At 35.6% G+C, this 22,738-nt stretch overlaps 1 protein-coding gene across 3 annotated transcripts in view; it reads left to right on the top strand.

The window, feature by feature from the left end:
• LMBRD2 (LMBR1 domain containing 2) overlaps window positions 1-22,738 on the top strand; it is a 58,714-nt gene that overhangs the window by 17,249 nt on the left and 18,727 nt on the right. For all 3 annotated transcript variants that reach the window (XM_032135783.2, XM_058430069.1, XM_058430068.1), the window contains 8 exons: window positions 329-539; window positions 12,748-12,822; window positions 13,977-14,090; window positions 14,472-14,655; window positions 18,928-19,109; window positions 20,257-20,390; window positions 21,761-21,866; window positions 22,353-22,450. In XM_032135783.2, coding sequence (XP_031991674.1) covers window positions 329-539; window positions 12,748-12,822; window positions 13,977-14,090; window positions 14,472-14,655; window positions 18,928-19,109; window positions 20,257-20,390; window positions 21,761-21,866; window positions 22,353-22,450 — 1,104 coding nt within the window. The remainder of the gene's footprint in view (window positions 1-328; window positions 540-12,747; window positions 12,823-13,976; window positions 14,091-14,471; window positions 14,656-18,927; window positions 19,110-20,256; window positions 20,391-21,760; window positions 21,867-22,352; window positions 22,451-22,738) is intronic.

Raw genomic sequence — 22,738 nt, 5'->3', positions numbered from 1 at the left:
TTGTAATATATGTGAAGGTCTACATCTGAAAATTTAGGAATAGATCAGCAGTGCTAGGTCTCACTATTGTATTCCTGAGATTTGCTAGGTCAGCAACACAAGTTAATTTGAAACATTTTCAGGCTTCTTTTGCTTAATATAGAATAAAAATCACCTAATGAAAAATGTTTCCTTCAGGAAAATATATACATATTATTGCCATGAATTATTCTAGATGCTAATTTTAACTGCAATAGAAACAGTGTCTCTTGTGTTAAAGTCTATTTATGCAGTCACATTTTATTTTTCCATTAAAATATACATATTATCTGTTGTTTCCCTTTCTTAGGAACCAGCTTCAGACAATTGGGATAGCTGCTGCAAATACATGGGGTCTGTTTCTTCTTGTGTTGTTGTTGGGGTATGGCTTGGTGGAAATTCCTCGATCATACTGGAATGGAGCAAAAAGGGGTTATCTACTTATGAAAACATATTTTAAGGCAGCCAAACTGATGACAGAGAAAGCAGATGCAGAAGAGAATTTGGAAGATGCCATGGAGGTAAGCAAGTTTGAACCTTATAAGCAATAGTCACTAAGTCATGTGTATCCCCTTTTAGTCACTTTTGGTTTGTTGTTGTTGTTGTTAGTGCATTGATGGGCTTCAGATTGCAAAACTGGTGTTGTGCAATCCTTTAGGATGTCTCATCCAGGATGACTTTTTAGCAGTTCAGCCTCATGATTTGTCTTGTCCATCTTCTGTCTGACGGGGATTCATGGAAAATATATTCAATAGTGCAGGGCTATGCCCTTTATTTTGAGGTAACTTTTATAGTACCCTCTTTTATTTTCAAAAGTCTCCTAGATTAAATGATAAATTATATGGTTACCCTAACATAGTAGAACTGAGAATAATGACCAGAGGACATTTATTTCCGAAAGGTTAACCTAAGGTAATCCCACCAATTCTGGAAACCTCTTTAAAGAACAATTTGCATGGGAGTTTGTATTGGTAAGTTTTGTTTCCTATCTGTAATCTTAATAAGACACTTCATTTTACCTGATGACTTAACCCAGTTTCACAAAGTTGTTGAAAGTATAACTTTCAATACTGTACATAAAAATATACAACAAATTATAAAATTTTTCTGTGTTAAATAAAAATTTTGTTATGGATTTAAAGAGATTATTGTAGTCACTTCACATTTTTGCTCCCCAGGGAAAATATGCTACTCAGCTGATGATACTCTCCAAATTAAAACTCCTGTTGAAGGCTTTTCATTCATGTTAGAATAGACTCCAAAATATTTTAATGCAGCCTACAGAAAAATAATTTGGCCTATGTTTAGCTCTCCAGCAGTATCCCAAGCCTCTTGTCTTCTCACACTGGTCATCTTTGGTTTCTCAAACTTGCTAATGGTGATGAAATAATAAACAATTCTATAGACTTAATATTTACCTAACACTCAACTTTGGTTCCTCAAACTTAGTAATGGTGATAATTATAGTAAACAATTATATAGACTTACTATTTGCCTAAGAGGGACTTTGTAAGCACTATGCATATATTTAATTCTCATGACTATATGATAGAGATTTTTGTAAATCCCCATTCTATAAATGAAGAATATGAGGCACAGAGAGATTAAATAACTTTCTCATGTCTACATGGCTAGGAATTGATAAGATCCAGGCAGTCTTGTCTTTAACAGGGACTGACAAACTTTTCTGTAAAGGGCCAGATAGTAAATATTTTAGGCTTTGTGTGCAATATCGTTTCTATCGCAAGTACTCTTGTCATTGTAGGATAAAAGCAGCCATAGCCAGTAAATAAATGAATGAGAGTGGGTGTGTTCCAGTATGAGAACAAGTACTGGACTGAATTGATCTGGCTTGATGACCCTATGCTTAATCATTACACACATTGTCTTTCTTTTCTATCTTTGAGCATGCTATTCCCAAACTATTAGAATGCTCTTTTCAGCACTCTCTTCAGCTAATTCCTATTTCGTTTTCAAGACTTAACATAAATGAGAATTCTTCAGGGAAGCTTGATTAGCTTCCTATGACTGCAGTAACAAACTACCACAAACTGGGTGGCTTAAACAATAGAAAATATTGGCTCACAGTTCTGGAGTCTAACGTTCAAGATTAAGGTGTCTGCAGGGTTGGTTCCTTCTGAGGGCTCTAGGGAAAATCTGTTCCATGTTTGTCTTCTAGCTTCTGGTGGTTTGCGATCTTTGGCATTCTTGACTTGTAGACCCCTGCCTTCATCTTCACATGGTGTTCTCCCTGTGTGCCTGTGTCCAAACTTCATTGTTTTGTAAGGACACCAGTCATACTGGATTAGAGTTCATCCCACTCCAGTATAACCTCATCTTAACTTAGCTAATTAAATCTGCAACAACCCTATTCCAAATAATATCACATGTTAAGATACTGGAGATTAGGTTTCAGGGGACACAATTCAACCCATTACATCTTCCCTGATTGTCCAGACTCTTAAACACTCAGCAACCATTTTTTAAGTGAATAAATAAATAAACAAATGAATGTATACTGTGATTAGAAAATTTTATGTTGGCTTTGCAGCATTTATTTTCTACAAAATGTAAGAACTACAGCAGAAAATATTGATTTAAATGTAGGAGTGAGTCTATAAATAGTATTATTTAAACTGAAATGATTAAATTTCCTGTTATAGTCAACATTCCTATGATGAAGTTATTACATCTTTTGAAAGAAGATAATTTATATTTGATAAATTTTACATTTATATTTGAAATTTTGAATTTTTTAAAAATTGAAATAATTGAAAACTTATATTTCAATAAGATACTTATATTTGATAAAAGAAAATAATTTAAATTTAAATTTGATAGTGTTCCATCCAAAAGTTGGTATTAAATTCAGTTGTTTCAGATTTGAGGAATTTGGATTTCACTAATGTATTCAACATTCCTGCAAAAAAAATAAACCCAGGTATTATTTGAGTTATGGATTTTCCCTAGAGGAAGCTTTGCTGTCTGAATAAAATAGATTTTGTTGTTGTTATTTTAAAATAGGAGCCCTCTACTTAGAAATAAGATGTGGAAAATTAAGGACCCGCATTGGTGACTTCTCTGCTATTTTAGTATAGTATTCTTAAGTTTTAAGCTGTGTAAAAAATTTTAGATAAGAAACTGCTCTTTAAAAATGGATGTTTTGAAAATAGCAGTAAGTACACATAGATAGCAGGAGAACTCTGAACCTCTTTCCATCAAAAACAATGCATAATTTCTCAGATATGAATTTCTTTTTTGTTTTCGTGGGGTTTTAAAAAATTTTTGTACATGCTCTTCACCTCAAGCATTTATTTTTCTTTATGTTACAAACAATCCAATTATATGCATTTAGTTATTTTAAAATGTACAATTACATTATTGACTGTAGTCACCCTGTTCTATCAAATACTGGATATTATTCACTCTAACTATATTTTTGTACCCATTAACCATTCCCATTTCCCACCCTCCCCTCTATGCATAACCCCTCCCAGCCCCATAAATAAGTGGGAACATGTGAAGTTTGTCTTTCTGTGCCTGGCTTATTTCACTTAACATAGTGACCTCTAACTCCACCTATTATTGCAAATGACTGGATCTCATTCTTTTTAATGGCTGAATAGTACTCTGTTGTATATATGTACCACATTTTCTTTATCCATTCATACGCTGATGGACACTTAGGTTGCTTCCAAATCTTGGCTATTGTGAGTACTGCTGCAATAAACATGGGAGTGCAGACATTTCTTTGATATAGTGATTTCCTTGTTTTGGTAATATACCTAGCAGTGGAATTGCTGGAACACATGGTAGCTTTTTTTTTTTTTTTTTTTTTTTTGAGGAGCCTCCAAACTGTTCTCCATAGTAGTTGTACTAATTTACATTACATTATTGTCTGTCTTTTGGGTAAAACCCATTTTAACTGGGGTGAGATGATATCTCATTGTAGCTTTGATTGACATCTTTTTGATGATTACTGATTCAAAAATCAGTAGCATTTGTATATGTCAACAGCAAACAATCTGAAAAAGAAACCCCGTTTACCATTGCTGTAACACAAATAAAATATCAAGGAATTAGCCAAATAAGTGAAAGATCTCCACAATGAAAACTATAAAATGCCTGTTTTTGCCTGTTTGCCATTTGTATCTTTTTTTTTTTTGAGAAATTCAAATCTTTTGCCCATTTTTAATTGGATTATTACATTTTTTTTCTCATGGAGTTGTTTGAATTCCTTATATATTCTGGTTATTAACTTCTTGTCAGAAAGATAGTTTACAAATATTTTCTCCTATTTTGTGGGTTATGTCTTCATTTTGTTGATAGTTTCCTTTGCTGTGCAGAAGCTTTTTAACTTGATGTGATCCCATTTGTTCACTTTTGCTTAGATTGCCTGTGCTTGTAGGCTATTACTCAATAAATCTTTGCCCAGTCCAATATCCTGGAGAGTTTCTCCAATGTTTTCTTGTATTAGTTTCATAGTTTGAGTTCTTAGATTTAAGTCTTTAAATCATTTTGATTTGATTTTTATATATGGGGAGATACCTGATCTAGTTTCATTCTTCTGCATATATCCAGTTTTCCAGTTTTCCTGGCACCATTTATTGAAGAGACTATCCTTTCCTCATTGTATGTTCTAGGAACCCTTGTCAAAAATGAGTTCACTGTAGATATATGGATTTATTTTGGGGTTCTCTATTCTGTACCATTGGTCTGTTTTTATCCTAACACCGTGCTGTTTTGGTTATCACTTTATTATGTAGTTTAAAGTCAGATAATGTGATTCTTCCAGTTTTGCACTTTTTACTCAAGATAGCTTTGGCAGTTGAGGCTCTTTTGTGGTTCCATATAAATTTTAGGATTTTTTCTATTTCTGTTAAGAATGTCATTGGTATTTTGATAGAGATTGCATCAAAATTATAGATTGCTTTGGGTAGTATGGACATTTTAACAATATTGATTCTTCTAATCCATGAAAATGGAATACCTTTTTATTTTTTGTGTCCTCTTCAATTCCTTTTATTTTTTGTGTCCTCTTCAATTCCTTGCATCAGTGTTTTATAGTTTTCATTGTAGAGATCTTTCACTTATTTGGCTAATTCCTTGGTATTTTATTTGTGTTATAGCAATTGTAAATGGCATTTCTTTTTCAAATTGTTCACTGTTGACATATAGAAATGCCACTGATTTTTGAATGTTGATTTTGTGTACTGCAGCTTTACAGAATTTGTGTATCACTTCTAATAGTTTTTTGGTGGAGTTTTTAGGTTTTTCCAAATGTAAGATTTATCACCTGAAAACAGGATAATTTGACTTCTTTCTTTCCAATTTTGATGCCCTTTATATCTTTCTCTTGTCTAATTGCTTTACGTAGGACTTCCAGTACTATATTGAATAACAGTGGTGAAAGTGGGCATCCTTGTCTTGTTCTGGATCTTAAAGGAAAGGCTTTCAATTTTTCCCCATTCAGTATGATACTAGCTGTGGGTCTGTTATATATGACTTTTATAGTGTTGAGGTATGTTCCCTGTATATTCAGGGTTTTTTAGGGTTTTTGTCATAAAGGGATGCCGAATTTTATCAATGCTTTCTCAGCATCAATAGAAATGCTCATATGGTTTTTTTCCTTCATTCTACTACTATGATATATCACATTGATTGATTTGCATATGTCAAACCATTCTTGCATTCCTGGTGTAAATCTGAATTGATCAGATGGATGACCTTTTCAGCGTGTTCTTGAATTCATTTTGCTAGTGTTTTCTTGAGGATTTTTGCATGAGTGTCTATCAGGGATATTGGCCTGCAGTTTTCTTTTTTTTGATGTGTCTGTTTCTGGTTTTGGAATCAGGGCAATACTGGCCTCATAGATTGAGTTTGGAAGTATCCCTCCTCCTCTGTTTTTCAGAATAGTTTGAGTAGGATTTGTGTTAGTTCTTTAAATGTTTGGTAAAATTCAGCAGTGAAGCCATTGGGTCCTGGACTTTTCTTTGCTGGGAGACTTTTTATTACGACTTTGATTTTATTACTTGTTGTCAATCTGTTCAGGTTTTGGATTACTTCATGGTTTGATCTTGGTAGGTTGTATGTGTCTAGGAATTTGTCCATTTCTTCCAGGTTTTCCAATTTAATGGCATATAGTTGCTCATTAGAAGTCTCTAATAATCCTTTGAATTTCTGCAGTATCAGTTATAATGTCTTTTTTATCAATTCAGCCACGCTGTGTCTTTTGATTGAAGAGTTTAGTTCATTTACATTCAGTGTTATTATTGATAAGTGAGGACTTACTCCTGCCATTCTGTTATTTGTTTTCTGGTTGTTTTGTGATATTCTTTTTCTTTCCTTCCTTCCTGTCTTCCTTTTTGTGAAGGTGATTTTCTCTGGTGGTATGTTTTATTTATTTATTTTTGAATTTTATTATTATTATACTTTAAGTTTTAGGGTATATGTGCACAACGTGCAGGTTTGTTACATATATATACCTGTGCCATGTTGGTGTGCTGCACCCATTAACTCGTCATTTAGCATTACTTATGTCTCCTAATGCTATCCTTCCCCCCTCCCCTCCTGGTGATATGTTTTAACCTCTTGCTTCTCATTTTTTGTGTATCTGTTGTATGCTTTTTGGTTTGAGGTTACTTGAGGCCTGTGAGTAATATAGCCTGTTATTTTAAACTGATGACAACTTGACATTGATTGCAAAAATAAACAGAGAAAACTAATAAAAACTCTAGATTTCACTTCATCCTTCCACTTTTTAACTTTTATTTCTATTTATGTATTATTTTACTGTGTCTTTAAAAGTTGTCATAGTTATTTTTCTTTTTTTATTTTATTTTTTTATTATTATACTTTAAGTTTTAGGGTACATGTGCACAACGTGCAGGTTTGTTACATATGTATACATGTGCCATGTTGGTATGCTGCACCCATTAACTGGTCATTTACATTAGGTATATCTCCAATGCTATCCCTCCCCCCTCCCCCCACCCCACAACAGACCCCGGTGTGTGATGTTCCCCTTCCTGTGTCCATGTGTTCTCATTGTTCAGTTCCCACCTATGAGTGAGAACATGCGGTGTTTGGTTTTTTTGTCCTTGTGATAGTTTGCTGAGAATGATGGTTTCCAGCTTCATCCGTATCCCTACAAAGGATGTGAACTCATCCTTTTTTATAGCTGCATAGTATTCCATGGTGTATATGTGCCACATTTTCTTAATCCAGTCTATCATTGTTGGACATTTGGGTTGGTTATTTTTCATTGGTTTGTCTCAAGATATGAGTAGTTTTCACACCGCAATCATAGTGTTAATAATATTCTTTGTTTTTCTGTGTAGTTGCTATTACCAATGAGTTTTGTACCTTCAGATGATTTTTATTGCTCATCAATGTCCTTTTCTTTCAGATTGAAGAACTCCCTTTAGCATTTCTTATAGAACAGGACTGGTATGGATGAAATCTCTCAGCTTTTGTTTGTCTGGAAACGTTTATTTCTCTTTCATGTTTGAAGAATATTTTCACTGGATATGTGATTCTAGGATAAGTTTTTTTTTTTTTCTGTCAGCATTTTAAATATATCCTGTCACTCTCCTGGCCTGTAAGGTTTCCACTGAGAAGCCTGTTGCCAGACATATTGGAGCTCCATTGTGTGTTGTTTGTTTCTCTTCTCCTGCTGCTTTTAGGATCCTTTCTTTATCCTTGACCTCAGGGAGTTTGATTATTAAATGTCTTGAGATAGTCTTATTTGAGATAAATCTGCTTGGTGTTCTATAATCTTCTTGTGCTTGAATATTGATATCTTTCTCTAGGTTTGGGAAGTTCTCTATTATTATCACTTTGAATACACTTTCTACCCTTATCTCTCACTCTACCTCCTCTTTAAGGCCAATAACCCTTAGATTTGCCCTTTTGAGGCTATTTTCTAGATTTTGTAGACATTTGTCATTCTCTTTTACTATTTTTTGTCTCCTCTAACCGTATTTTCAAATAGCCAAATTTTCAAGTGTCTTCTAGCTCACTGATTCTTTCTTCTGCATCATCAATTCTGCTGTTAAGGTACTCTCATGCATTCTTCAATATGTCAATGCATTTTTCAACTCCAGAATTTCTACTTGATTATGTTTAATTCTTTCAACAGCTTTGTTAAATTTACCTGATAGGATTCTGAATTCCTTCCCTGTGTTACCTTGAATTTTGTTGAGTTTCCTTGAAACAGCTATTTTGAATTCTCTCTCTGAAAGGGCACATATCTCTTTGTCTTCAGGATTGGACCCTGGTGCCTTGTTATTTATTTTATTTAATTTTTTTGAGGCAGAGTCTCACTGTGTTGCCTAGGCTGGAGTACAGTGGCATGATTTTGGCTCACTGCAGTCTCCACCTCCTGGACTCAAGTCATCCTCTCACGTCAGCCTCCCAAGCAGCTGGTAGCTGGTACTACAGGCACACACCACCACCCAGCTAGTTTTTGTATTCTTGTAGTGACAGGGTTTCATGATGTTGCCCAGGCTGTTCTCAAACTCCTGAGCTCAAGTGACCTCCAGCCTCAGCCTCCCAAAGTGCTGGGATTACAGGAGTGAGTCACTGTACTTGGCCCTGGTGCCTTATTTAGTTCGTTTGGTGAGGTCATGTTTTTCTGGATGGTCTTGATTCTTGTGGATGTTCGTCGGTGTCTGGACATTGAAAAGTTAGGTATTCTTTATAGTCTTTGCAGTGTGGGCTTATTTGTAGCCATCCTTGGAAAGGCTTTCCAGGTATTTGAAGGGACTTGGGTATTGTAATCTAAGTTTTTGGTCACTACAGCTGTATCTATATTAGGGGACACCCCAAGCCCTGTAATGCTGTGGTTCTTGCAGACTTGGAGACGTGTGCCACCTTGGTGGTCTTGGATAAGATCTGGAAGAATTCTCTGGAGCACCAGGCAGAGACTCTTGTTCTCTTCCCTTACTTTCTCCCAAACAACTGGAGTCTCTCTCTTTGTCCTGAGCTGCCTGGAGGTGGGGGAGGGGTGTCTCAAGCACCCCCGTGGTCACCATCACTGGGACTGCACTGGGTTAGACCTGAAGTTATCATGGCACTGTGTCTCGCCCAAGGCCCACGGTAACCACTGCCTGGCTACCGTCTGTGTTTGCTCAAGGCCCTGGTCCTCCACAGTCAGCAGGTGGCAAAGCAACCCGAGCTTTTGTTCTTCCCTTCAGAGTGGCAAGTTCTCCCTGAGCTGGGGTGTGTCCAGAGATGCCATCTGGGGGCCAGGGCCTGGAGCCAAAAACTGTAGGAATCTACCTGTGGCTAAACTGGCACCCAAGCCACAAAACAAAGTCCTTCTCACACTTTCCTCCCCTTTCCACAAGCAGAGGAGTCTCTCCCCATGGCCACTACTGCCCCAGGGCCACAATGAGTACATCCTCATTACCTCCAGTGTTCATTCAAGGCCCAAGATCTCTTCAGTCAGCTTTTGGTGAATGCTGCCATGCCTGGGACTTTCCCTTCAGGGCACTGGACTCCCATCTGACCCAGAGAAGGTTCAACAATGCTATCTAAAAGCCAAGTCCTGCAATCTGGGGCCCCAAGTGGCTGAGGTTGTACCTTGTTTTTTGGTTTTTATGAAGGCACTTTTTTGTGTGGATAGTTGCTTAATTTGGTGTTCCTGTGAGGAGGACAATCAGTGGAGACTTCTATTCAGCCATCTTGCTCCACCTCCTGTGTATGAATTTCTCTGGCCATATACTTCAAGGTATTTTGGGATTCTTTCTGCTTTTCTGAATATCTGGAAACTTACAAACTTGAGGAGAAATGTATTTATCATTTAAAAAATACTTACTGTCTTCCTGCCATGTTAAGTGCTATGCAGAACTGGCCAGAATAGAAATTCCTATTCTACTGACTTTCTAGAGTAGAAAATTGGACAGAGTCCCTTACAGTATGTGGTAAACGTGACATGAATGATAAAAAGAAAATGCTCTAGTATGGAGAGGTATCACTAGTGAATAATGGTCAGAGGACATGAAGTATGGCCTGGGCCTTGCAGGATGGGTAGAATTTTGATAGCTGATAACATTCTGGGCAGATATCAGGAAGTTTTAAAACCAAATTAATTTGAGCATAAAGTTTACATTGGAAAGATAAAGCTATATCTTGGCTTTGAATGCCATACTGAGAAGTCCAGTCATTTGAGAGATAACAAAATTCAATCACTTTATTGGTAATTATTTTTTCAGCTATCCATTTAATCTCCCAAATGTAGTTTTATAAAAACTGTTTGGTATTTTTATGATATATTTCTCTCTGAAATTGATATATGCATTTGTGTGTCTATTGCATTTCTTTGAAGCATTAATAAAACTTATAAACTATGTCAAATCATTCAAAGGTATTTGCTAGATGGCCGAAAAGGTTACCTCTACCTTTTATCATTTTTCCAGATAGAGAATTTTAGGGAGGGAGAAACAGCTAGTTATTTCCACTGAAAACTGCCTGTTAGCCTGCCTTCATGGATGCTGTCTGACCTGCTTAGAAAAGAATTTGACAAGACACAGTAATGAAAGAGCTCTAAGTTACATTATTTTGTATGAAGAAGGCAAACAGTATATTTCAAATACTTTCCATGCTTTATTAAAAGTATGAACTTTTGAAGGAACTCTAAATTTATAACAGATATAGCAAATGTTAATTGTTTCAGTACTTGGTTTTTAATATGGCTAAATAATTTAAAGAAAACATGATATTTCACATATAATATATAAACAAATTGTATAGTTCATATTCAAAGTATGATAAATTTGTGCTAACAAGTCAAGAAACTTTAAGGCAGCTTAGTAATGGAAAATAGATGCAATGATGCTTCCAGGTAACCTCTTAAAAACCCAAGTCTTATCTTGTCACTGTCGTGTATAGGCCTCACACATTAACCTCAAAATAAACCATGATTAAGGGCTTCTAGGATCACTTTGATCTTGCTCTTTCAGCCTGATCCAGTGCTATGCAGACCCTTAATCTCTCTTTCCCTGTAATCACACTGGACTTTTTCAGTCCCTTCAAGTAATGTGCTCACTTAGGCCTAGAGGCCTTTATGTGTCCTGTGTCTGTCTCTCTGCCTGGAATATTCTACTCTCTCCCTTTGGTTGACTGACTTCTATATATTTTGTTTCATCTCATTTTAAATAATCAGTTAATCAGAGTCTATGTTCTCCCCTCTCAGAGCACCTCATACTTTGACAGTAGTTTCCACATCATTTTTATTTATGTTTGTTTTCCTCGTTAAGCTAAATTCCTTGACAGGAATAGTGTCTACTGGTACAGATTATTTATAAAGTATACATATTCTAAATTTCAGTAGATGTTGTGAAATTACCTTTAAATAGATATCACTTTTTGCTGTATATAGGAGGGCCTGTTTTCCCACAGTCTTACCTCTTTACATGATATCAATTTTGAAAAAAGCTTCTTATTTTTAAAATCTGTAACTGTTTTTAGTGAGCTCAAATATCTTTTTAGACATTTATTGGCCAATTGTATTTTTTTTCTATATTCCCATTTTTCTGTTGATTTGTAAAAGCTCATCACATATTAAGGATAATGAGTCTGTCATATAAATTACAAATATTTGTTCGCAATTTTGTCTATGTGCTGGATGGCTTCTCCGCCCTGAGTTTTGTATCCCTTAAAACCATGCTCTACTCTATGCCCCAGAATGTTCTTCTAAATATTCTGCTCACTTCTCTTATGCTTTCCAGGCTGTGAACATGCTGTTTCACTTGACTAAAACAGTGGTTTCGGCTTCTTAAAAATTTCATGAATATTATAGAATATTGTGATTCCTTAGGAACTACTGGTTCTAAAGAGTCTTCTCTTTAACCCTTTTGTGCCTTTTATACTCAGAATTGCTTATGTAATTATCCATTACTGGACTGAAATTTTAAGACTGACAATTCCTTGTCTTCTCTCCCCACCCTCCAGTATGGATTAGGGGGTCCTTACAACTAGCACAGTACCGGCAAATAGTATGCTGTTTTGTTTGTTTGTTTTTAAGTTATTCTATTTTTAAATTTTAATCTATTTATTTATTTATTTAGAGACCAGGTTATGAGACTGGCTAATGTTTGTATTTTTGGTAGTGACAGGGTTTCACCGTATTGCCAAAACTGGTCTTAAACTCTGAGACTCAAGTGATCCACCTGCCTCAGCCTCTCAAAGTGCTGGGATTATAGGCCTGAGCCACTGTGCCTGCCAGTAGATAGTGTGCTCCTCATAAGCAAGTATGGAGTTAATCAATCGTGACTGCTCTAGAGTACTCTTCTATTGGAAAGGAGCTGGCACTTTGTGACATTTGTAGGCTTTTCTGCTTCCTATGGTTTTTCACTGTATTTTACATAATGAGATAATTGATCTTGGTGAGTAAGGCAGAGGAACATAGCCCTATTCTTTTAGGACCATAAAGTTTGTCTGATCTTTTGTGGACTTTTAAATAGTGCTTATTCTTTTTTGTGTACCAAGTAATGAAGTGATGAGAGAGTGAATCTAGAAAGTAAGGAAAAGTTCAGGGTATAGAAATAGCTATTCAGTGACTTTGTATTTTTACTTGTGTTCTTAAGAACCTTTATTCATGTAATGCAAAGTGATTTGTGTTGAAGTTGAACTTGTGAGAAAATATATAGTACCTAATGCATTCTCATTTGGAATATGTGATCTGTAGAAATGGAAATATTTTTATTTATTTTACTGTTTTTATAGGAGGTTCGTAAAGTGAATGAAAGCATCAAGTATAATCACCCATTGAGAAAATGTGTTGATACAATACTTAAAAAGGTAATAAATCATCTTGTCCATTTCCTTTTGAAATATAGACTTATATAATATTATACCAAAAGTACCAGAAAAGTATGAAAACAGCCTATAGCTGAGGTCTTCTAAATTCATTTTCATAGAAATATCAACCGAACACCATTTGTACTTTGAATTTTTTTAATTACTGCAAGTTTAACACTAATTTTTGGCAGTATTTTCTATTGAAATATGGAGATAGAGGTTGACTAATATATAAGGATTGTCATGAGAATGATGGAAATAAACCTTTAAAATGTCATTGTATATGTTCACTAAAGGCATATCTCCTATAAGTAAATAAACTAAGGCCTCCGTAATATCCTACAATCAGCTGCCTACACGTTATTTTGCAAATATATTTCATTAATATATTCATGACATATATCATAAAATTAGTGATGTTAACATAGATATTTAATAAACTATACAGTTAAGGTTTTGATGCGTTGGTATTGAATTAGGGGTATTGATATACTTCCAAAAATGGTTATTTGCAGTTCCCCAATTGTCTTTTAAACCCACAGAACCATGGAAATATTTATTTTCCTAGATTTTAAATCTGTTATACTGATTCTTGTGTAGTGTTCTGTTTGGCTAAGATAATACTCATGGAATCACTTTTCTAACTATTTATCTCACATTTGCTACTTTTTGAGAACCACTAAGAGAGGTTAACTAAGTTGCCCAAGTTCATAAGTGAGTAGTAGTATGGAAGATGACTTAAATGCATGTATTTATTTCTCTGTGCTATGCCTTTCAAAAATTCAGCATCTTGGATTTGTCATGATTTTGCTTCATTCTTTAGCTAGAAAAATAATTTATCCTACTTAGAATAATCTTCTCAAATACTAGTTGCTTCCTGTAGGTAAGCTCCCCTGCCTGTAGGCATCTATATCTATCTGGTATATATGAACACAAAGATTAATATTATAAAGGTGAGAAGAAACTCAGTACATCTTTTAAGACATTTTCAAGTAAATATCAGCAAATGAAGTCTAAGTAGAGATGACAATAAAGTAGGAAGATGTTTTTGAGAAAATTAGAACTGTTCAAGAATGTAAGATTTTTAATAAAAATAAATTTTTATCTTTTTACAATTAAGATTTTTAAAAATCTACTTTTTTTGTTTTTTTTAGTGCCCTACAGAGTATCAGGAAAAAATGGGTAGGAACATGGATGATTATGAAGATTTTGATGAAAAGCATAATATCTATCCAAGTGAAAAAAGTCTGGTAAAACTGCATAAACAGGTAACTTTGTTAATTATAAGTATTGTACTTGATGATTTTAATTAGACTTATAATCATTGCTCATAAAAAAAGGAATTTTTAGTGAATGTGCATTTAAAACTTCCTTTAATCCTGTCCTTATTATTCTTTGAAATATTTTATCTCTGTGTATACCAGCAGGGGTACTATTGGCATTTGGGGAGGGAGAATTCTTCACTGAGCATAACTGTTACATTATATAAAACTGTTACATCATTTTAGAACATTAATATTCTCAGCCTGACCCAGTAAATGCCCTAGTACCTTGCCATTGTTGTGACAATCAAAACATGCTCCCTAGTGGAGAACTGAACCACTGTTGGATCAGAACACTGCCAGGTCTACCCCCATTCTCTTTTTTAGGTGATTTATTCAGTTCAGAGACACCGTCGAACTCAAGTACAATGGCAGATTCTTTTGGAACAAGCATTTTATCTAGAAGATGTAGCAAAAAATGAAACTAGTGCTACTCATCAGTTTGTTCACACATTTCAATCTCCAGAGCCAGAAAATGGATTTATCCAATATGTTTATAATCCCACATTTGGTATGTAATATGATATAAATTTCAAACTTTAATGATGAAAAGTTTTCTGTAGAAAAAAGTAATGTATTTTCACAATGCAAAGTTGGATTTTATTTGTATTATTTGATTTATACCATGTGATATTAAGTATCTGGTAACATTTCCCCAAAATAACTATTTTACTTATCATGTAACATATAATCCATCAGTTTCCACTGTTACTTCACAAATAATAAAAATTCTATTAAAAAAACATGTATACATCAAGCATATTTTGTATAATGCATAATATATAAAATTATGCATTGCTTAATGACTGGGATTACTCTGAGAAGTGTGTTGTTAGGCAATTTCATCACTGCGTGAGCATCATAGGGTATGTACTAAACCTAGATGGTATAGCCCACTACACAGGTAGGCAATATGGTATGGCTTATTACTCCTAGGCTACAAACCTATACAGCATGTTACTGTACTGAATAGTGTAGGCAGCTGTAACACAGTGGTTTTTGTGTATATAAACACAGAAAAGATAATAGTAAAAATGCAGTATTGTAATTTTATGGGATCACTATTGTACATGCAGTCTGTCATTGACTGGAATGCTGTTATGTGACACATGACTGTACTTAAAATAGTTAGAATTTTAAGTAATTTTACATCACAAGCTTGGGTCTCTTCTTCAGTCTTGACATACTGCTGAAATATTTCCTTAAGTAGTCCTCTTTGATTATTAACATTTATTAGTCTTATTATAAAACCTATACTCTGTAGTTATCATTTTTCTCCTTTTTGCTAATTTATGGCAGTCCCTTCAAGTATTGTCAGATTTAGTGTGAAGAAACTTAAAGCAAGTACCAAAGTGTCATAGTATTAAAACTTCTATTTACCTTATTTATTCAAAAAAATGGTTATATTCACTTGATTCTCCTTTGCATGTTTGGTTTTGAGTATGAAGACTTAATGGCTATAACAAATATCTCAGAAAGCTTCTTTAACAAAAATCCTTCCTAATTAAATTAAGGAATGATGTGGTATCTGTTTTCATTCATTCAACAAATATTTGGGTACATTAGTGCTATGTATTATTGGGTGCTTGGTAGTTTATTATGTATCAATTTAAAAAAACAGAAATTCCTGCCCTTGTGGAGTGAGAAAAACAGGCAATAAACATATAAAGGCATAAAGATACTGAATAGGCAGTTGATTATAGAAATTGAAATTCACGGGAGAAGTCTGAACTGCAGGTATGAATTAGGGTACCATCAATGTGCAGGGAACCATGGGGTCAGAATAAAATCAATAAAGAAGTAATTGAGATGGAGAAAAGAGAAAAGTCTGAGGACCAAGCCTGAGGCACTCCAGAATTTAGAGATCAGGTGGATGAGAAGTAACCAGCAGAAAAGACTAGAAAAGGAGGGGAAAATTAGGACAATGAAGTGTTTTGAGGAAAAAAGTATATAAAGTACCTTTTTGAATGTTGCACATAGCTTAAGGATCATAAATATTAGGACCTGACCATTGGATTTTAGAGAAGCGAGGGGAGAGGATAAAAAAGTCTGACTGAAATTTAAAAGAAATAAGAAGAGGAGCAATTGGAGACACACTAGAAAACTCTAAAAATGTTTTCCTTATAAAAGGGAACAGAGAAAAGGGGTAGTAGCTGAAAGAGGATTGGGGGCATAGTCAAGAGAAATTATCACATGTAGTTAGTAAATGATATAATAGAATTTGAGGCCAGGCACGGTGGCCCACGCCTGTAATCCCAGCACTTTGGGAGGCCGAGGCAGGCAGATCACAAGGTCAAGAGATTGAGACCATCCTGGCCAACATGGTGAAACCCCGTCTCTACTAAAAATACAAAAATTAGCTGGGCGTGGTGATGCATGCCTGTAGTCCCAGCTACTCAGGAGGCTGAGGCAGGAGAATTGCTTGAACCCAGGAGGCAGAGGTTGCAGTGAGCCAAGATTGCACCACTGCACTCCAGCCTACCTGTAGTCCCAGCTACTTGGGAGACTGAGGCAGGAGAATTGCTTGAACCTGGGAGGCAGAGGTTGCAGTGAGCCAAGATTGCGCCACTACACTCCAGCCTGGGGACAGAATGAGACTCTGTCAAAAACAGAAATAGAGACGAAAGAAAAGAAAAGAAAGAGAAAGAGAGAGAGAGAGACAAAGAAAGAAAGAAAGAAGACAGACTAAGAAAGAGAAAGAAAAGAAAAAATAGAATTTGATAAGACAATAGAGAATTTCTAGGACAATGTTCATGACTAGTAGAGATGAGATGGTGGGAAATAGTGAACAATGAAGAGAATGGTGGAGGTAAGGCACAGATGTAACTAGCTGAGAAGGTGTAGTGGTAGAAACTTGGGAAAATTCTCCTCTGATCGCTTCTGTTTTCTCAATGAAATGTGGAGAGTAAGTATAGGAGAGGAGATTTTAGAGATTTGAGGAGGGAAGAGAAGGTGCAAAATAGTTGCCTAGGAGAGTGGGCATGGGAGAAAATGGGGGAATTATAGTAGGCTAGTGAGGCAGTACTGAGGACCCACTTGAAGCTGGTGATTAAGAATTTAAAGTGAGGCCAGTCAACAAGGTGGGGTGTCTTTCTCCTGCAATGTGCAGCTATGTGGATGCAGGCTCAGAGTAGCCAGGGAGTTGGATTTAACCAGGTGTGATTTAGCTTAGCAGGTACAGTGGACCAAAATGGGGCAAAGTAAGTGGGATACTGTCCTCAAAGACTGGAATCTGAGCTGCATGAGGAAGGAAGGGTATCAAAGTGTTAAATAACAGTAAAAATGCGATAGAATAAATTGATTTTTCATCCAGGTATGGTCAGTTAGTGGAGTTGAAATACTGTACTAGATGAAGGTATTGTTTGAAGACAAGGATGCTGGAATGTGATTATATGGAAGGGCTGGAGATACTGATAATAAAAGGTTTAGGCATCACTATAGCAACAAGTAATTGAGGTAGGGTGGAGGGAAAGTTCATTAGAGGAGAGGAGGTCAAAGAAATGAGAGATAAGGGTATTGAAAGGGGAATCATTTATGTGGATATTGAAATCACTAGGAATTATGAGAGGAAAGTTGTAAAGAATTACAGTGAACCAGAAGCTCAACTATTCAATAAATGAACTAAAAATATAGCTTTTTAATTTATTGAGCTTTCTTTTTAAAATTTTTATTTATACCTAAATTCAGACTTAAAACCAAAATAGCGCTGGGCATGCTGGCTCACACCTGTAATCCCGACACTTTGTGAGGCCTAGGTGGGTGGATCATGAGGTCAGGAGATCGAGACCATCCCGGCTAACATGGTGAAACCCTGTCTCTACTAAAAATACAAAAAATTAGATGGGCGTGGTGGCACGCGTCTAATAAAAATGCAGAAAATTAGCTGGGAGTGGTGGCATGCGCCTGTAGTTCCAGTTACTCGGGAGGCTGAGGCAGGAGAATCACTTAAACCCCGGAGGCAGGGGTTGCAGTGAGCCGAGATCACGCCACTGCACTCCAGCCAGGGCGATGGAGCGAGACTCCATCTCAAAAAAAACAAAAAAACAAAAAACCAAAACAGTACAAAATATTCCCATATACCCTTCAACCAGGCTCTCCAATGTTAACATTTTGCCATATTGATTTGCTTTATCTGTATGTATTTTTTTCTTACTATTTTAGAGTTGTATCCAGACGTGATGCCTCCTTGTTCCTAAATGTTTCCGTGTATATTTCCTAAAAATAAAGATATTGTCTTACATAGCCAAATACAGCCATCAAAATAAAAAAATTAATATTTATACTCTACCATTATTTACAGACCTTATTCAGATTTTGCTATAATTGTCCCAATAATATTTTTTGTAAAAAATCCCAGATCATGCATTGCATTCAGTTGTTATGTCTCCTTAGTTTCCTCTCATCTGACACAGTTTCTCAGTCTTTGTGTTTTATGATATATCAGAAATGTTTTGGGGAGTATAGGCCAGTTTTTTGTTGAATGTCCCTGAATTTGACTTTGATGTTTCTTTAAAATTAGACGCAAGTTCTGCATTTTTCGTAGGAATACCACAGCAGCAATGTCATGTTCCTATCAGTACATCATAGCAGGAGGCACAGGATGTCAGTTTGTCCCATCATGGGTGTCATTTGGTTAGGGTGGTATCTGCCTGGTTTCTCCACTGTAAAATTGTTGTTTTTCTCTTTGTAATTAAGTATCTTATTGGGAGCTATTTTGAAACAATGTAAATACCCCATTACTCTTTTATAGTTTTCCTAATCATTTTTTTCTTTTATCTTCTAGAATGGTACTGGGAATGTCTTCTGCGACCATGGTTTTACAAGATACTTGCTGTGGTTCTGTCCATCTTCTCTGTGATTGTTGTGTGGTCGGAGTGCACATTCTTTAGCACTACTCCTGTCTTATCCCTCTTTGCGGTCTTCATACAGCTGGCAGAAAAAACATACAATTATATTTATATCGAGGTCAGTTTATTTTATGTCTGTCATAAATAGATGTCACTTCTTAGTATAATCCTTAACTGTTTGCTCCATGTATTTCTTCTAGTAAAAATGAAAGCAGTGAAGTTTTCTGCAGCGTTGTTATTCAGACTTCCAGAAATGTGCTTCATTATTTTACCCACACTATAGAAACCAAAAACTGTATTTGAGGAGAGATGAAAAGTTGCAAGATAGTGCAAAAATCTGAGAATTTTTTTTTTCTTTCTTTCTTTTTTTTTTTGGAGGCAGAATCTTGCTCTGTCACCCAGGCTGGAGTGTAGCGGCATGAACATGGCTCACTGCAGCCTCAACTTCCCGGGCTCAAGAAATCCTCTCACCTTCACCTTAGCCTCCCAAGTAGCTGGGCCTACAGCCATGCACCACCATCCCCTGCTGATTTTTGTATTTTTTGTAGAGTCAGGGTTTTGCCATGCTGCCCAGGCTGGTCTGGAACTCTTGCACTCAAGTGATCCTCCTGCTTAAGGAGAATCCATCACACTTGGCCCTGGAAATACTTTGATTATATTTATGCCAGTAAAGCTACATAACTTATAGGCCTCATGTGAAGAGTTGCCAAGGGAATGGGAAAACAGGCTCACATTAGAAGGTAGATTCGAAACTTTTGGATCTAGGATGTTAAACAGTTTGAAGTGTTGGTTTTTTTCATAATCTTAGTGGGTGATTAAAAAAATTCTCTATTACTGTATTTCAATTTTAGAGCATCAATAAATGTTAGCTAGAAATGAAGGCCAGGCTGGGCATGGTGGCTCACACCTGTAATCCCAGCTCTTTGGGAGGCAGAGGCGAGTGGATCATGAGGTCAGGAGTTTGAGACCAGCCTGGCAAACATGGTGAAACCCCGTCTTACTGAAAATACAAAAAGTAGCCGGGCGTGGTGGCACATGCCTGTAATCCCAGCTACTCAGTTGGCTGAGGCAGAAGAATCACTTGAACCCAGGAGGTGGAGGTTGCAGTGAGCCAAGATCGCACCACTGCACTCCAGCCTGGGCGACAGGGGGAGACTCCATCTCCAAAAAAGGAAAGAAAAAGAAATGAAGGATAATGCTTGTAATTGTTAAGTGCTAAAGTCTGTTTGTTTTAAACAAACTGCTTTGTTTTTGTTTTTTTCCAGATTGCCTGCTTCCTTTCCATCTTCTTCCTAAGTATCTGTGTTTATTCTACTGTGTTCAGGATTCGTGTATTTAACTATTATTATTTGGCTTCACATCACCAGACTGATGCTTATAGCCTTCTTTTCAGTGGCATGTAAGTAGGATTATGTTTAGAAACAAGAGAAATGTCATCACTGAGTGTATTCTTATGGATCTTTTATTTTTTGTTGTTTACAGGTGTTCCACTAACATCTGTATTTCTATCAGCTAATTGATTAGGTTTAAATATTAAATTGATGTTTGTTGATTGCCAGCTACCTCCTGCTTGAGGTTTAAGGTTAAAATAGGTGTGCTAGGTTAGGCTAGAAGGCAGGAGAAGCATACTTAGTGAGCCTGGATTTACCAACCAGAGATTAGCAAGCAGTAGAAACAATGGACAGTTTAGAGACTAAGTCAGACCTAGATGGTGTTCTAAGATTCAGTGGTCTCTCACTGAGTTGAGGAGGACTGAGACAACCAACAAGAACAATTTTTCCTGAGGAATTTAGAGAGGATTTAGAGAGAGGTCTTCAAGTTGGGCAAGATTGTACAATCTATTACTTGTTCTTATTGTTAAATGAGTCCTATTAGGTATTTATAAAGGATGAACTTAGATAATTTTATAGAGGAGTTGACATCTAAAATATTTTTAGGCATCTTTTTTGTTGTTTTCCAAATAATTATGGACTCACGGGGAGTTGCAAATGTACAAAAAATCCTATGTAACCTTCACGCTACCCCCAGTGATATCAAAACCAGGAAATGAGAGTAAAACATTACTGTTAACTATATACTACAGACTTTATTTAGTTCTCACCATTTTTTATCCTTCATTCATTTGTGTGTGTGTGTGTGTGTGTGTGTGTGTGTGTGTGTGTGTGTGTGTAGATTCCTGTAGCCACCAACACAATCAGGATTCAGAACAGTTCTATCACCACAAAAGAATTCTCTCATATTATGATATTATGTTTTTTTATTCATACCCACACTTTATTCTCCCCAGCCCCAATTATCCAGGTGTGTGGGTTTGTAAGGCATTCTTTTTATTTGGACAGAATTGAACAACTTTATATCTGTGCTTGTCAGAATGACATATGTTGATACAACTTCGGTTCTTTTATGTACTGAATACAATTCACCTTGAGGGGTGGATGTTATTGTCCTGGTCATGCTGTGAGATGGATTTTACAGATGGCTTAGTTGTAGGAGATGATACAAAGACACTCCACAACTTGTGGGGATAAAGTAATGGCATAAACCAAGGAGCTTGAGGCTGTAGTCACGTAGGCATTGATGTGGCAATTTTCAGAATATCTCCCAAGTAAGTGAGGGCAGGTCACATTAAGGATTCAATATACATATAAAGCAAATAGATGAAAATTTTAGCTGTAATTATCTGAAATGTTTTTAATACATCTCAGTATAATATAAAATGTATTTTGCCGCTTTACTTTTTATATACATATTTTTAAATGTTTGTTGCAGGCTATTTTGCCGTTTGACACCTCCTTTATGTCTTAATTTCTTGGGTTTGACCCATATGGATTCATCTATCTCTCACAAGAATACTCAACCAACTGCTTATACATCTGTAAGTATGGTCAGAAAATAGAATTCCTTAGGTTCACTATCTACATGAGATGCCGTTATTGTGAAATTTCTTTTAATGCCAGCAGAAAAGTTCTATAGTGTTACTGGTAAAATTTTCTCTTAAAGATTGTGTATGTATTACTACTGACTGGATAAAAGTGATTTTGCTTCTTTTATGATAAAAATGTTTTTTTGGTTCATATAGGTTGTCTAGCTGAGCAGTATCAAAAGAACTGACCTATACTAATATTAACTTTATAGTCAATGTATGTGATAATTTTGAGTAATAATTATGTTAATTTTCCTTAAGAGAAAACCTCAATAAAAAGCAGATTTTAAAAAATAAGTTCACTTACTGCTTTTTTTCTACTTTTTAAAATGTCCAAATGGATTGATATAACTGGTTATAGGCAAATTTTCTAATGATGGAAAGGAATGGAAATGATAGAGCTATTCCAATTTAACTCACTTTTTTCTTGCTCTTCAGATTATGGGTTCCATGAAAGTTTTATCCTTTATTGCAGATGGATTCTATATATATTATCCTATGTTGGTGGTAATTCTCTGCATTGCTACTTATTTTAGGTAAGAAACTTAACATTATTTTTTCTTTTGCTCTTAAATCTGGATATCCTTTCTCTTTAAAGCTCTTTTAAATATTTACTGATTGAGTTTCAGTTTGTTTTATTGTAGCTTTGGAGAAGCTGGGGATAGTTTGAAGGAACTACTTAAGTGATCAGGTGCGATTCCCCCTCTAAAAAATTTAGAGAAAAAAGAGGTAGAGTTATTCTTCTATTATAATAAAAATATTATTTTAACATTATTCTATTTAGGCTAAAAAATGATAGGATTAATTACAGAATGTTAACTCTA

This window comes from Hylobates moloch, unplaced genomic scaffold, assembly GCF_009828535.3.
Source record: "Hylobates moloch isolate HMO894 unplaced genomic scaffold, HMol_V3 SCAFFOLD_17, whole genome shotgun sequence".
Lineage (NCBI taxonomy): Eukaryota > Metazoa > Chordata > Mammalia > Primates > Hylobatidae > Hylobates > Hylobates moloch.
This window is presented reverse-complemented; position numbering and strand designations above follow the sequence as displayed.